Source organism: Lactuca virosa, chromosome 1 (assembly GCF_052849685.1).
Source record: "Lactuca virosa cultivar CGN04683 chromosome 1, Lactuca_virosa_CGN04683_v6, whole genome shotgun sequence".
NCBI classification, from domain to species: Eukaryota; Viridiplantae; Streptophyta; class Magnoliopsida; order Asterales; family Asteraceae; genus Lactuca; species Lactuca virosa.
The window spans coordinates 65,762,813-65,779,372 of NC_136426.1; the positions used below are offsets into that span (position 1 = coordinate 65,762,813).

The following is a 16,560-nucleotide window of genomic DNA, read 5'->3' on the forward strand; positions in this document are numbered from 1 at the left end:
TGGATAACCAAGAGTCACTTCTTTTAATTATGATTAAAGAACTAAAGAGGTTTCATAAAATGAAGAGTCTTCATTTTTATGAACCATTAAAACTCAAAAGTTACAAATTGAAGAGACTTGGAATAGTTTCAAATCTTGCCCTCAAGTTTTGGAATTTGAAAAGTCTTACACTTTAATACTTTAATTCTAAATTAAACCTTAGATTTTTAAAAGGTTTAAAAATCAACACTTATACTATTATTATAATTTTATTATATAGATATGTATAAGAATATGTCATTCTTACCGTTAGTAGGCCTCATTCACGAAGCCGGTCTATAAGGGGGGTATAAGGTTGTTGCCTATAAAATGGTGACTTAATGGGTGTCCACTCTCACCCACCGCTTCCTTGATCGGTGGAGGGTCGTTAGCCGAACGGGTAGGATACGACTTTAAATACTCGTTAAAAGTATAATGAATTATAAAGTAACTATACATTATAAATTCCCAATCTTAGTTACTTTAGGAAAATGTGAAATTGGTGCTAGCCCATAAAATTACACTTTGTACCTTACCAAGTCGTTAGTGGAGCGTGTGTGGTTAACCGGCACACTAACATGGACTAGTAAGAGTGGCAAAGGGTAACTTGACTTTATTATAGATCGGTGGAGCGTGTGTGGTTAACCGACACATCGATTAGGTAATATTGTTGAGGGTACCAAGTCAATTTGTATGGTTATTCACACCTTGTTTGTGATCCTCGACATCCCAGTCACAAACTTGAGAGGGCACAATCGAGATTCAAACATGCCATTGAAAAGTTCAATGTATCTCAAAAGATCTAGGAGTTTCAAAACCAATAAAACCTAATAATAAAATATTTCGTTCTTATGGTGGAAATTGGTAAATCGTCATTTACCTACCTTTAAATATTTTATAGTATGGATTACGGCATCCCTCTTCCAACTATAAATAGTTTGTTGGATCCTAGCCTTAATATTTCATTTGGGTGAATTATTAAGGATTCCTAATCTAATGAAACTTGTCTTTCTTTCCTTTCAGATGTCTTCCAACAATGCTTCTGGCTCAAACCCAACAGGCTCCTTTTCCCTTATGAACTTGTGTGGTAAGGTCATCTTTGATGGATCCAATTTCAATGAGTGGATCAGAAACATCAGAATGATTACCCGCTATGAGGACAAAGAATATGTCCTCGATAGGGAGCTTAAGGTTGTGAGTGAAGCCGCTGCTACTCCTGAAGAGTTTGCGGAGTTTGTTGCACATGAAAAGGATGCTACTAAAGTAGCATGCATCATGATGGCCACCATGACTCCTGAACTTCAAAAATCCTATGAAGATTTCTACCCCTATGAGATGCACCTGGATCTGATGGAAAGGTACCATCAGAGCGCGCGTCAGGAGAGGTATGAAATCATCTCCTCCATGATAACCGCAAGGATGAAGGATGGTGAACCCATCATCGGTCACTTGCAGAAGATGCAGAGGTTCGTTGACCGGTTGCTGAAGCTAAATGTTGACTTTCCTGAGGAAATGGCGATTGACATCATTCTCCATTCCTTACCTCCAAGTTATGATCAGTTTCGTATGACTTATCATATGAACAAGGAGGAAGTCACACTTAGCAAACTTCAAGGACTCTTAAGGACAGCTGAAAATGGCCTTAAGGGTAAAGCGGTTGCTACTTCTACTCCTTCAACAGCCCCTGTTCGGGCTATTGGGCAGGGAAAAGGTAAGAAGAGGAAAAGCCCTTCGAAGGGTACCAAGGGTAAGACTCTTGATGGTTCCTCTTCAAGTGGGACAAAGAAAGGTCCCATTACTCCTTCTTCAAACCCAAAGGAAGCACAGTGCTTCTATTGCCAGGATAAGGGACACTTCAAGCGAAGCTGCCCCAAATATCTGCAAGATCTAAAGGATGGGAAGGTTAAACCCACCCATGCAGGTATTTACACAATATTGTCTAACAAGTCATCTAATGCTAATTCTTGGGTGCTTGATACAGGGTGTGGTATTCACATTTGTACTGATTTGCAGGCACTAAGAAGAAGTGAGCAAGTGGAGCACGAGAAGATAAACTTAGTCATGGGCAACAGGAAAGCATCACCTGTTACCAAGATAGGAGTTGATTCTTTATTGCTTAATAATGGGTTAATGTTAGATTTGAAAAAGTGTTGTTACTCGCCCGAAATGGCGAGAAATATTATTTCTTTTCATGGCTTGTACAAACAAGGTTTTTCATTTTCATTTGATAAATAAAATGGTGCTATTAATGTTTATTACAATGATGTATTTTACTTTAAAGCATTACCTTGTGATGGTGTATATGAAGCCGTGAATGTTGTAGACAATCTAGGAAATAATGTGTTGTATATTGATTCTTCAGATAGCTTGGATAAAGCATCCTTGTGGCATTGTCGTCTTGGACATGTTAACAAGAAGCGCATAGGCCAACTCCAAAAGGCTGGAGTCTTGGAATCATTTGACCTCAAGTCAGATGATAGTTGCGAGTCTTGTTTACTTGGAAAAATGACAAAGTCACCATTCACAGGTACTTGTGATAGGGGTGAAGGTTTGTTGGACCTTGTACACACGGATGTGTGTGGGCCCTTCAGAGTTGCTACAAGGGATGCTAATCGCTATTATGTGACTTTTACTGATGATTACAGTAGATATGGATATATTTACTTAATCAAGCATAAGTCAGAAACCTTTGAAAAGTTCAAAGAGTTTAAGCAGGAAGTGGAGAATCAATTGGGCAGGAACATCAAGATGCTCCAATCCGATCGGGGAGGAGAGTATCTTAGCATTGAGTTCCTTGACTATCTTAAGGAATGTAGGATTGTCTCACAATTGACACCTCCCAGAACACCACAGCTGAATGGTGTAGCTGAGAGGTGCAATCGAACCTTGCTGGATATGGTTCGTTCCATGATGAGTCGAGCTTCGTTACCAATCTCTTTCTGGGGGAATGCCTTAGAGACTGCCGCCCATATCCTTAATCTAGTCCCTACTAAAAAGGTTGCCAAAACACCTCATGAGATGTGGACTGGGAAAGTTCCCAATTTGGACCACATCAAAATTTGGGGTTGTGAAGCTTTCGTGAGACGTGAGACTCATGATAAGCTTGAACCTCGAAGTGAGAGGTGTATTTTCATCGGCTACCCACAGAGATCCTTTGGTTACCTCTTCTACAGACCCAGTGATAATGTGGTCTTTGTAGCAAGAAGAGGAGTCTTTCGTGAGAGAGAATTCATAAGCCAAGGGGACAGTGGGAGGCAAATTGACCTTGAAGAGCTTCAAGGGTCAAGTGGTGAAGGAACCTCAAATGCTATCGACCAACCTGAGGAGGAAACTCCTGTTGATCCGATAGGTGAGTCTGTACCTCCAAGACGTTCCACTAGGGTGAGGAACACACCTGATTTTTATTATGGTTATCACATCACCACTGAAGGTGATACATTTATTAGTGATAGTACACTAATAGATTTGGATGAACCTAATAATTACAGGGAAGCAATGGCAGGCCCTGAGTCTGCTAAATGGAAGGAGGCTATGGACAGCGAGATTCAGTCCATGTATGACAATCGAGTTTAGAACTTGGTTGACAATGTACCAGGTCGTAAGACAGTTGGGTGCAAATGGATCTTCAAGAAGAAGACCGACATGGATGGGAAGATACATACTTACAAAGCGCGACTGGTTGCGAAGGGCTTTACTCAAACTCCGGGAGTTGACTATGATGAGACCTTCTCACCAGTAGCTAAGATTAAGTCTATTAGAGTATTGTTAGCCATAGCTGCATTTCATGATTATGAAATATGACAAATGGATGTCAAAACCGCTTTCCTTAATGGAAAGTTGGTTGAGGATGTTTACATGACTCAACCAGAGGGTTTTGTCGATACAAGATACCCTAATAGAGTGTGTAAGCTTGATAAATCCATTTATGGATTGAAACAAGCATCTCGCAGATGGAATCTTTGCTTTGATGAGAAAGTCAAAGAGTTTGGCTTTTCTAGGAGTGAGGATGAGTCTTGTGTGTATATCAGGGCTAGTGGGAGCATAGTTAGCTTCTTGGTGTTGTATGTGGATGACATACTTCTCATAGGAAACGACGTCCCAACCTTGCAGGAGGTTAAGTCCTGGCTTGGGAAGTGTTTCGCTATGAAGGACCTTGGAGAAGCTGCCTATATCCTAGGGATAAGGATATTGAGAGATAGGAGTAAGAGACTAATTAGACTTAGTCAAAGTACTTACTTGGATAAGGTGCTGAAGAGGTTCAGTATGCAAGATTCCAAGAAAGGAGAATTACCAATCCAGAGTAATGCCAAGCTGAGTAAGACTCAGAGTCCGAGTACAGAGGCTGAGATAGCTGAGATGAGTCAAATACCATATGCTTCCGCTGTGGGCTCGATCATGTATGCTATGACTTGTACTCGCCCTGATGTGGCCTTTGCTTTGAGCATGGTCAGTAGATATCAAGGGAACCCTGGCAAGGCACACTGGACAGCGGTAAAGAACATTCTCAAGTATCTGCGGAGGACTAAGGATTGGGTCCTTACCCTCGGAGGCAGTGATGACTTGAGAGTGGAAGGATATAGCGATGCTAGCTTCCAGACTGATAGGGATAATTTCCGCTCTCAGTCAGGCTGGGTCTTTATCCTAAATGGAGGGGCAATTACTTGGAAAAGTTCCAAGCAGGAGACAGTAGCTGATTCTACTTGTGAGTCAGAGTACATAGCAGCAAGTGAAGCTGCTAAGGAGGCGATATGGCTAAAGAACTTCATCGGAGACCTTGGAGTTGTACCAGCTATAAAGGAGCCAATGGAAATTTTCTGTGACAGCGAAAGTGCGGTTGCTTTGGCTAAGGAACCGAGAGATCACGGGAGATCTAGACACATTGACAGAAAATACCATTTCATCAGACATCGAATAGAAGAAGGACTCCTCGTGGCTAAGAGGGTATCATCAGATGAGAACCCGACAGATCCCCTCACGAAGGGACTGAGCAGGGTTAAGCATTTACAGCATGCGAGGCGCATTGGGCTGAAGGATGATATTAGTTTCAATAATTAGATTCCTGAAACTTGTAAAATGTAATTGACATTTGATGATAAATAAAAGTTGTTATTTATTTATGAGTAAGGTGTTGCTATCTTGTGTTGATTGTTTACTATGTTTCAATTTTGCATGTTTTTACTTCCAGAATAATTATGTTATTATTCAAACCATCCACAGTCAGTCAAACTTTGGAAGTAAGTATTGATTTAAGACTGTCATGAGTTTGGCTTGTATGATTTGTCTAAAAGTGCTTTGGACAATGCAATGGTTGCTACAACATTCATGAGTACTCATAAGGGCTGAGTATTGGATCCAACCCACGCTCACTTGCATCACTTCATGGAATTTATCTCGAGTGATCGTGAGACGGTAATATCATATAAATCTTCAAACCTAGAGATATGAGTTGTTGACTATGAGTTGGTTATTCATTGATTGCACGAAAACGCATTGGTAACTCGATGTCATAAAACGTGCCTTTGTGAATAATTCAACAAGTAGTTAGTACAAGCATATCAGTCGAAGTTTATCTGTTCCTTCTAGAAATAGAAGCGATATCTGGGCCCCTCGATGATTTGGTTTTGACCTATGTACCGGGCCCGGTCAGAACCTAATTGATGTGTTCAATTTAGTTCTATGTCGAAACAAATCAGAGATCGAGAAACAAATGCTGGACAATAAGTAAGATCATGTTCCATGTGTTTGTCCGGCTGATATCATGAGAACAGAGGATTATATGATCACTTATCTTAAATGGCGTATCATCATCATCTCAGTTCCGAGAGACTTTGAAAGAGCTACGATTGCTAGTCGGATTTTGAAGTCATATTTGCAAATATAGTTATTAGACTTATCCAAGTGGGAGACTGTTGGATATAGTGTCTAAGTCCATAACTTTATTTGGTATGTACTTGACCCGACCCGGCATGGTCCATTTGGGTTGCATGGCATTGCAATACTTGGATAGACTAAATGAGAGAATAAGGCACTTATGATTATTAATATATTATAAGTTCTAATATATTAATAATAGTATTATTTAATTAGTATTGATCAAGTATTAATCTAGTATTAATCTAGTGATCAAAGTGAGACTAATTAAATATATAGGGTTGATTATGACAATCATCAATTCTTTTATGGTGGATTAATGATCCATGGTTTATGGGTTTGGTTATAACCATATGGAGCTCCATGGATAGTCTATGGGAGTTACAAACCCATGGGTCATGAGAAATCAAGAGTCATGACAATTAAGGGCATTCATGTGTAAACCCTAATTGTGACAACACTATAAAAGGAACCCTATGGCTAGCAAAATCGTGACCTAGTGGACCTAGTGTTACTCATAACCGATTTTGAGGCTAAGTGACATTCTCTCAAGTTATTCCAAGTCTTGTGGTGTTGTGTGAAGCATTTGAGGCACAACATTTGGGGTGCTAGGCTCACAAAGTCTTGAAGGAATCCAAGCAACAACAAGGTATATGTTTCTACTAGTTTTTATGTTTTATGTAATCCCCATGCCATGCTAGCTAGGAAATAACCTTGAAAAAGAAATTTGCATGTATATAGAGAAAACATAGATTCAAGGTTATTAGGGTTGCATGTACACTTAGGAAGTGTTAGAATGCTCAAAACCCATCACTTCTTTCATTAAGTTTCCTAATCTTACACAGATTGAATAATTTCTAACTTTGAAACATTTCCATATTCCATTTTGACTATCACTTCTGAACAAGAGTTGCCTCCTTACAGATTATGTCAATATGGTCCTTCCAGAATTAACATTATACTTCCAACTGTCCTTGAGCAACCAATCTTTGGTAAACCTTAGATTGTCCTCGACAATTGCTTAATCATTTTAGTCATATCCAATTCTAGACCTTTTCCCTTCATAATGCCCCAGGCATTTGGAAAATTTTAGAAAGGATGAATATAGCACATGTAATCGATCCTATATCCGAAGCATATGGGACACGATTCATGATGTCTCACATAAAGACTAAACCAGTCTTTTGCTATAATATTTCCATTTCAATTTGCCAAGTTCTCAAAATTCAGATTATGAAAAGGGATGCCGTAATCATAATCGAATTTTAGAACGCAAATAATGGACCCATATATAGAATTTCCTTATGTTGAGCCATTCCAACATGAAATTCATATATATATATATATATCCTTGATTAAATACGATTAAAATCTCAATCTAAGCTTTTAGAATTGAAATGAAGTATAATTTCCTCTCCCTTAATTATAGCAAAACAACTTTTTCAACCCCTGCAACCTCACGAATTGAAACTTTTGTTTTCTATAATTAACATTGCTAACTTGCAACCTTTGTCATAATTATAATGCTCCCACTAACATGATGATTATTAGCATAACACTTATGCTCCCACTAGCTTTGACATGTACTCAGAAATCAGCTGACTTTCTTACCAAAGTTCAGATTTCTGATACTAGATTGTTTTGATAAAACTTTATCAAAATCATACACCTCTCTTAGATAGCTCACATGTGTGTCTAAACAATTTTAGAACTATGAAAAGGGATGTCGTAATCATAGTCTCAATTGTTTAGACCTTTGCCACTTCTCACAAGTCCATGTTAGTGTGCCGGTAAACCACACACGCTCCACTAACGACTTTGAGAATGCAAATATCACAATTGCTATCTAGCTAAAATCTACTTAGTGAAAGTGTTTCCTCACCATCATTTTCATGAATCGAAGAGAAACCTTATGACACTTAGATTTAATAGTGTATGTGTTCTTATCCATGTGAATTTGTCAAAACCATAATTACAAGACAAGGTTAGTGACAAATCCAAACTCATATTGATTAAACTTGTGCAATCTTAAATTCTTGCCATTTGGCAGCTCAGGTGCCTGCCATTGCTTCCAAGTAGTTGTGCAACCAATTGAGAACTCTCAGAACTCCTATGCAAAGCCAACTTGAATAGGCACAAAAATTTCAACACGATAGGTTATAAACCTCAAGTCGTGTGCTAGTGAAGGACTTTAGGTTTTATTCTTGATTAGTTCTTGAAATTCTTTTTAGGATCTTTAAGACTCCCACTGTCCTCTTGACATATAAGACTCCCTTGTCAAATATTCAAGAGATAGTGCGGATTCTTTATCAAGACTAACACTTTACACAATTGGCCTAAGTTGGTCTCTGTTTTATCCAAAACATCACAACTTACCAATTTCAAATGTACAAGAGTAGATAACCTTTTACTCTTACATTTGACTAGTGTTAACAAACCCTCTTTAAGATATGTCACTCAAGTTACAATCTTGGAGTATGACTCTAAGAATTGTTTTGGAACGAAGTATGACTCATCTTTTTTATTTAACCATTTCAACAATTCATGACTCCTCTTCTTAGTCATAAGAATGCACTAAGATGACTTTAGAGGACCAATTGTGATATGGTATCTTAATCATTAAGATGATCATAAACATGATACTAAAGTACTCTCCCATCTTTTCAGATTTGAGAAACTTTTATCTTTCTGCCATACTTTGATTCTTCTTATTCGTTCTGTCTCACATTGAAACTTCTCCAATGCTACAGACTTATACTTAAACTTATAAGTATAACCATATTTACTGAACTTAAGTAAATCATGACGAATAGTCTTCTTGATCTTTTGTGGTGGACTTGACCAGTGCACAAGAATGTATACTCGATCCCTTAGTCCTTTCCTTATTCACATAAGGAATTAGTCTTAATTTTCCAAGCTGAACGTTCTCATTCATCATACTATACAACTTGCATGATTCCAAGTTTCGGTCCAATTGAACCTTGGGTGATGAGAATCTTTCCTTATTTGGTAATATTAGACACTACCACAATCGAAAGAATCAAATCCATTTTTCCAATATTGCTATCAATGGAATCTTATAAGCAACAACTTTTCACAAATGCCATTGTAAGGATACTTAAAATAAATAAAATCAAAACCTTTTTCTTTTATTTTAAAACTTTGCGGAAAAACTTATCCTTACAATCCATATGAAAACCTTGTTGTTATCTATTCCTAAGCAATATAAATATCATAACTCTTAAGTAATAGCCCAAAATTCTGATCACCGAACCATGCGATTGAAATCCATCTTCGCGATCAGAATCAGCATGTACTTAATAGAGTTAGACAATGGACTTTACCTGAAGTAGAGCCAAACTTATTGAGTTTAACATCCTTAGGTAAATTTGGCAGCTTCGTAACCAATGCCCCTTCCTTTGGCAATAGTTACCTATGGACCCTTGATAATGGGACTATCTCAGACTTCGCCTCTCTCTTTATCATTGGGTCAACCGAGTTGACTATGGCCGATCCCTTTCCATTGGGAAGAGAGAGCTTTACTGGATATCCAATGTCATCATTGTCAATGTCCATAGCGTTTTAGGAAGTTGATCTTAGCAAATAGATAAGATCATTAAGGGTCTTGTCTTAGTCTGTTTCATAGGATTCCCAAAAGAACTCACTATGTGACTTAGAAAGTAGTTGAGCCACCAACTTTCTCAAGACTTTGACACCCAACTCTCCCGGCTTGTCAATATGTGACTACATCTCCAAGATGTGATCACACCTAGACCTTGCCTTGCCAATAGGGCTTGAGTGACCTTAAACTTTTTAGGAACTTGTGGGTTAGGGAGAATAATTGGAGGAGGTGAAAGAAGTATGATATCCATGGGACATCATCTTCATTTAGGAAAGCTTGTTTCAAGAGATTTGGGAAGATCATAAATGTCTAGACCAGACATCTTTTTGGGAGATATTCAAGATAGTTGATTTAAAGTCCTTAATATGACACCCAATATGAAATATTAAGGCTAGGACCCAACAAACTATTTTATAACTTAGAAGAGGGATGCCGTAATCCAAGCTATAAAATATTTGAAGGTAGGTGAATGACGATTCAGCAATTTCCACCATGAAAAACGAAATAATTTATTAGGTTTTAATTGGATTTGAAAGTCCTAGATCTTTGAGATTCATTGAACTGTTCAAAGGCATGTTTCAATCTCGAGTGTGCCTTTCAGGTTTTGTGACTGGGATGCCGAGGATCACAAAACAAGGTGTGAATAACCATGCAAATATACTTGGTACCCTTAATATTTACCCCTTAATCAGTGTGCCGGTTAACCACACACGCTCCACCGATACTATGATAAATATTAAGTTACCCTTTGCCTACCTTGTTAAGTCCAGGTTAGTGTGCCGGTTAACCACACACGCTCCACTAACGACTTAAGCAAAGTGCAAAGTGTAATTTCATGGGTTAGCACCAAATTCACATTTTCCTAAGTAACTAAGATTGGGTATTAATAAGGGTTTATTTACTTAGTATTTATCATTAATACTTTTAATGAAAGGAGAATTATAGTCCTTGTCCTACCCGTTCGGCTAACGACCCTCCACCAGTCAAGGAAGCGGTGGGTGAGAGTGGACACCCATTAAACTGCCATTTTATAGGCAGTAACCTTATACCCCCCCTTATAGACCGGCTTCGTGAATGAGGCCTACTAACGGTAAGACTGACTTTACTCTTATACATATATATAAATATTATTAACTTATAATATTATAAAGTATAAGGGTTGAATTTTAACTTTTAAAATTCTAAGGGCTAACTTGGAATTAAAGTATTCATAAGTGAAAACTTTTCAAATTCCAAAACTTGAGGGCAAGTTTTGAAACTATTCAAAACTAATTAATTCCATAACTTATGAGTTTAAAGTAGTTTTAATTAAAAAAAAAAAAACTCTTCAAGTTCCATAACTTGAGGACAAGTTATGGAAGACTTTAAACTAATTAATAAAAAAAATAACCTTTTTTTATTGTAACTTATGGAACTAATTAAGGTTACACTTTTTTTTTAATTTAATGAAGAGACTCTTGAACCTCCATAACTTGAGGACAAGTTATGGAGTCATAAAACCATTTAATTAGAACTAGACTCTTCATTTTGTAACCTTTGCCAAGTTTTATGAGTTTTATGATTCTTAAATGTGACTTTTCATATAACTTGAGGACAAGTTACAAAAACACACTTTGGAATCAACTCTTAGATTAAAATGGATTGAAAACAACTATTTCACACAACTTTTTTATTAATCTAAGAACCTCATAAGAACAAGATAATTCAAATCATCAATCTTCAAGAAATTAGCATGAACATACAAACTAATACAAATCTTGAAATTATGACAATTATCTTAGAAATTGGATTAGCATGAACATTACCACATCAAAAACAAGTTTATAAGTCCAAAAACATCTTAGGGTAATGTTCCTAGTCCAATTCCAGCCAAAACAATCAAATATATGCATCCAACTCGATTTTTCAGCTACTTTTGCAAGTATAACAAGAAAACAAGCCTAGGCTCTGATACCACTGTTGGGTTATGAGCATTCTAACACTCCTAAGTGTACATGCAACCCTAAATACCTTGGATCTATGTTTTCTCTATTATACATACAATTATGAACATCCAAGGTATTATCCTAATCTAGCATACAAAATAATAAATATAACAAGATAGAATACATACCTCTTTGATGTAGAATGTCTTCATGAAGCTTGAGTGCCTAGTGCCCCAAGTGTGACACCTCAAATGGTTCACACAACACCAAATACACTTGGAATAACTTGAGAGAAACTTGAACACTCCTTGAAATCGTCTAGCCCTCACACTCACATATTAGTGCACGATTTCTTGAGCCATGGGATTCTTTTATATGGTGGCTATTAGGGTTACACCATGTAACTCATAACTTTACCCATTCCTTATGCTCCATGGATTTTAACCTCCATGGAGTATCCATGGGTCACCCCATGGACTTAGTCCAACATAAGGAATCTTGGATCACAAGCCCACATATATAAGAATGAATGATTTACACAATCAACCCATATATTTAATTAGTCTCCTTTTGATCACTTAATTAATTCCAAATTAATTCTTGATCAATACTAATTAAATAACCTTATTAATATATTAGAACTTATAATATATTAACCAACCTTAAGTGTTATTTCTCTCATTATAGTCTATCCAAATGCATGATGCCATGCAACCCAAATGGACCATGTCGGGTCGGGTCAAGTCTCACCAATTATAGTTATGGACTTAGACATTAATCCAACAATAGTGATCTGTTAGATCTGTGTTCTGGTATTTAGTATATGTTGCTATGTTGTAGTGATCTGTTAGATCTGTGTTATGGTATTGAGTGTGCTGCTATATTGTAGTGATTAGTTAGATTCGTCTCCTGGTATTGAGTATGATGCTTTGTGGTAATAATCTGTAGAACTGTATGTTATTTGTGCTTGCTGGTTATCATCTATGGAGTGCCCTTAGCGACTATCGGTGGTTATGTAGGATAGCCTGAGAACTCTTGGTCTAGGCTCTCTTGTATGTTCCGTGTTTGGTTGTGGCTCTAGAGTGGGACCATCTGTTCGGGTGGCTATCTCACCTCTAGTTACTTATGGTTACACATTCTATAGGGGTTAGCTGGTAGTGGGACTATATGTTGTAAGAGGATTAGTAGGCAGTAGTGAGTTGTATGGTTGCTGTTTTCCTGTATTATGTGCCTACTTGATCGTAATTGTGTATATGTCGACAAATTGTGTTTGGTTGGGTTGAGGCGGTCCTGCTTTGTGCGGTAAGCCAAGATACCCGGTGCGGTCCGGCTGTATGTCGTAGGCACGGAGGCTCGGGAGGAGCTGTGGGGTTGAGGCGGTAGGCCAACAAACCCTGGGTATTCCAACCCGATGGTTGATTGGACCCGACATGTTGTTATTCCAGCCCGAGGTTGATTGGGACAGGCATGAGTGTTTGTGTTTTTGCTTGTTTTGTGTGGTGGTATTTTGGGGGAAACTCACTAAGCTTTATGCTTACTCAGTTCTTTATGGTTTAAGGTATCATCGATTATTGCTGGAAGGCGAAGGCGGGACTGTACACACTCATCAACAACATTCAAGATTCCACGTTTCTACAATACTCTGATTTTTAATAAATGTAATTCGGAATAAATGGTTTTCTTAATTAATGGGTTAATGAATTGGGAAGTTTTTATCTTAATAAAAATGAAAATTTTTGGTTGTGAAATTGGGACGTTACAGCTGAGGGAGCAGTCTAGAGTTAGTGTCTAGATGCTTAGTAGTGGTTCCAAGGAACCTACAGGGCTAGTTCTTAGCTGATGTGAGGATGTAAATTCCTTGCGTTTAGGGTCTTGAGGGTACGAATCGAAACAAATACAGGTTGGTGTGGAAGGTAGTATTGACCTTGTACTACTGGAAGCACTTGATCCATACGAGGCTCGAGGAATAACCTCAAGGGACTAAAGAGCTTGTGGGGGTGTGAGTGTTGGTAATTGCGCTTTAGCCTGTTAGCTGATAATTTTTCTTATGTTTTTCAGTATGGTGGTTACCCGAGGTTTAGGCTCCAGCGACCCCAAGAGGTTGAGTGCCAGTGATGAGGAGATCTGCAGGATTGTTGCCGCGGAAGTGGCCGCAACAATATGAGAGGCTATCCCGGAGATGTTTGGGTCTTTCAAGACCACACTGATTGAAACTTTTGATGAGCCTATGCCGCTGTTACTGAGGCTGCTGCTATCCCAGCCACTGCAGCTCTTGCTGCTGCGAGACCGCAAATGGGTGATTCGTTGTGGTATCGGGAGTTCACCAACACGAAGCCACCCGAGTTTGATGGGACCCGGGATCCGATTTCCGCTATGAGATGGATCTCTGACATTGAGGGATGTTTCTATACATGCTCATGTCCGGAGAATTTAAGGGTTCGATTCGCATTGAACCTGCTTCACTTGGGAGCGAATGATTGGTGGAAGTTTGTGACAGCTGAATACATGCTTGCAGAGCATGCTGTGATGACTTGGGAGAGGTTTACTGCGATGGTTAGGGATGAGTTTGTACCTGCAGTTGAGCGGGAAAGGTTGGCCCAAGAGTTCCTGTCTCTCAAGCAGAAGACAGTGACGGTGACTGAGATCACTAGGATATTTTATAAGACGGCTTTGTTCTGCCCTGAGCAGGTATCCATGGAGCAGGCCTGTGTGACTCGGTATTTGAGTATTCTGAGGAGGCATATCAGGGAGTTCGTGTCGAACACCACGTATATGACATTGGCTGAGCTGCAGACCAATGCCAGGAGGAGGGAGATCAAGCTGGAGACCCAGGCTAGGGAGGAGAGGGAGACCCAGGGGAGAGATATGAGGCCAGTGCAGTCGCAGCCGGCGACTAAGCGGGCCAAGCCCGTTGATCAGAGAGTTGGAGGCCAGAAGGGCCGCACTTGAAGGAAGTGCGGCAAGGGACACGAGGGAACTTGTCGGTCCGGGTCAGCTTGCTACCAATATGGAAAGGATAGGAATATGGTTAGGGATTGCCCCATGGGATTTCGGGTTTGTTTCAGTTGCAACCAGACGGGCCACGTAAAGGCAGATTGTCCTTAACTTGCATCTAGGGCAGTTCAGACCCCGTCCCCGGCGACCCTGCGTATCACTAATGGCCGACAGGGGAAGGCCGAGGCACCCAGAGCTCGATGCAGAGCATGTCACACCCCCAAACCAAGGATGGCGGAAACGTCCGGGGGTGGAGGACTTCATGTATAGTATCACAACAATGAGTATAATAGTGCTCAAAGTAAATAAAACCATCATAAATATAATTGAAAAAGTTACACCAAAGTATATGTTTACATGATTCAAATCAATTACATTATGATGACAAAATGTACTGTTTGACGATTTATCGTCCCATCCTCAAAATGCTGTTGGTTTTCCTGTTTCACTGATTTCCTGAGAATACAAGTAGTTTTGAAAAAGTGTCAACAATTAAGTTGGTGAGTTCATAAGAGTTTTGTTTGAGGAAAAAACCGTTTTCCTTGTAAAAGCGATAGAGTATGATTTCCAGAAAATCCAATATTTTCTTAGTTAAGTGTGGAATGAATGCTCCTATGTTATGCGATAATGAAGTCTAGAGGGACCCATAGATTCCTTCTATGATCACTCAAAGTATATAAGTTATATATAATTTGAGTTAAATGAACCGTTGAAGTCTAACAATTCTAGATGAGATGTAGTGTCAATAGAAATATGTTTCCAAAGAAAATCCAATATTTTCCTTATAAAAGTTATGTAGTCCTAAATCCCAGGACCGAAAGTAAACAAGTATTTTCCATACGTAAAGATATAACAGTGGTTCTAAATCGGCATAAAACCCTTTTTAAAGTCAGGTAGTCCTAAATCCCAGGACCGAAAATGAACAAGTATTTTCCCATACTTAAAGTAATTTTTGCAAGTTTAAATCGACATAAACTCGTTTAGTTTTAGAAGTAAAACCCTTTTTCAAAGTAGAATTTTCCATGTAAACTTGAATGATTGTTAACTACCTATATGAGTCGCTATAACCATACTATGACGAGAAATAACCTGCACAATGTTTTTCAAACGTTAAGATACTATGACTCTTGTCACCCGTAGACCTGCAGGTCCCACTGTAGCTAGCAGCAAGGTGTGGGGTGTCAAACCCAATATAGATCTATACACAATTATCACGCTCTCCCTACAAGAGACTCTGGTTATAACTTACAGGAATTGGGATCCCGTACTCGAACATACGGGGAGAGAATTGCCTCACAACCTAAGTTAACTAGTTTACACATAGTTTGATATTAAAACCTCTTCTGTGGAGGAAGTGAAACCACCTTTTATGAAAATACATTAGTGATATGAAATCCTTAAACTATTACTATGATAGTTTATTACGTAAGATATGAAAAAACCCATTTGTTTTGAGAGTAAAACCTTTTTCATGTAGTAAAAATCCATAAACTATGCTTATTGAAGTTTATTATATGTATTCGAAATGAATGAGTAAACCTTATCATGAATGACTAAATTTCAGTTTATGATGATAAACTAACCAGAAAATACATTTAATACTTAGAACTTATTGTTATACACTTTGCTCAACATAATACAAAGTGTATTGAAAGTTATAAGCTGTTAACTAGTTTTTAACCGTTCAACACTGTTTTAGAAAAATCATACGAAGTCGAAAACTGAATCCGTAAATTCTGAGAGTTCATAAAATGTGTCTAGTTTGTTCATAATTTTTATTATGATTTTTGGAAGTCTTTAACTTGTGTTAAAATGTTCATATTCACATACTGGTCCGAATTCGTTTTTGAAATGATAGGCAGTTTTGTAAAAATCACCATAAATCGTAGAAACATCGTATAGTGATGTGCAAGTAGTCATTTTAAAGTTATGAACCTGAACTATTTGCACCTAATACAGTTCTGAAAACTAAAATGTTTAAGTTGACCAAAACAGTCCGTGAATGGAGTTGAACGTTTCTGATGAAGGCTGTTAAATGAGTTTAGTTGAGTTCTTGGTGTTTTAACTTGTATTTCCCCCCTTAAAACTTAAGAAAAACATGAAAATATAGGGGTATGAACTCACCTTGAG

General features: G+C 38.3%; 1 protein-coding gene across 1 annotated transcript; it reads left to right on the forward strand.

Annotated features, from left to right (window-relative positions):
- The first annotated feature begins 13,728 nt into the window (after positions 1-13,728).
- Positions 13,729-14,385, forward strand: LOC145114604 (uncharacterized). The gene has a single exon (XM_079050649.1). The coding sequence runs from the start codon at positions 13,729-13,731 to the stop codon at positions 14,383-14,385; it is 657 nt and encodes a 218-aa protein (XP_078906775.1).
- Positions 14,386-16,560: the final 2,175 nt, after the last annotated feature.

Bases quoted from the DNA above. Each gene is read 5' to 3' on its own strand.
- LOC145114604 (XM_079050649.1), top strand. From the start codon at position 13,729: ATGGGTGATTCGTTGTGGTATCGGGAGTTCACCAACACGAAGCCACCC.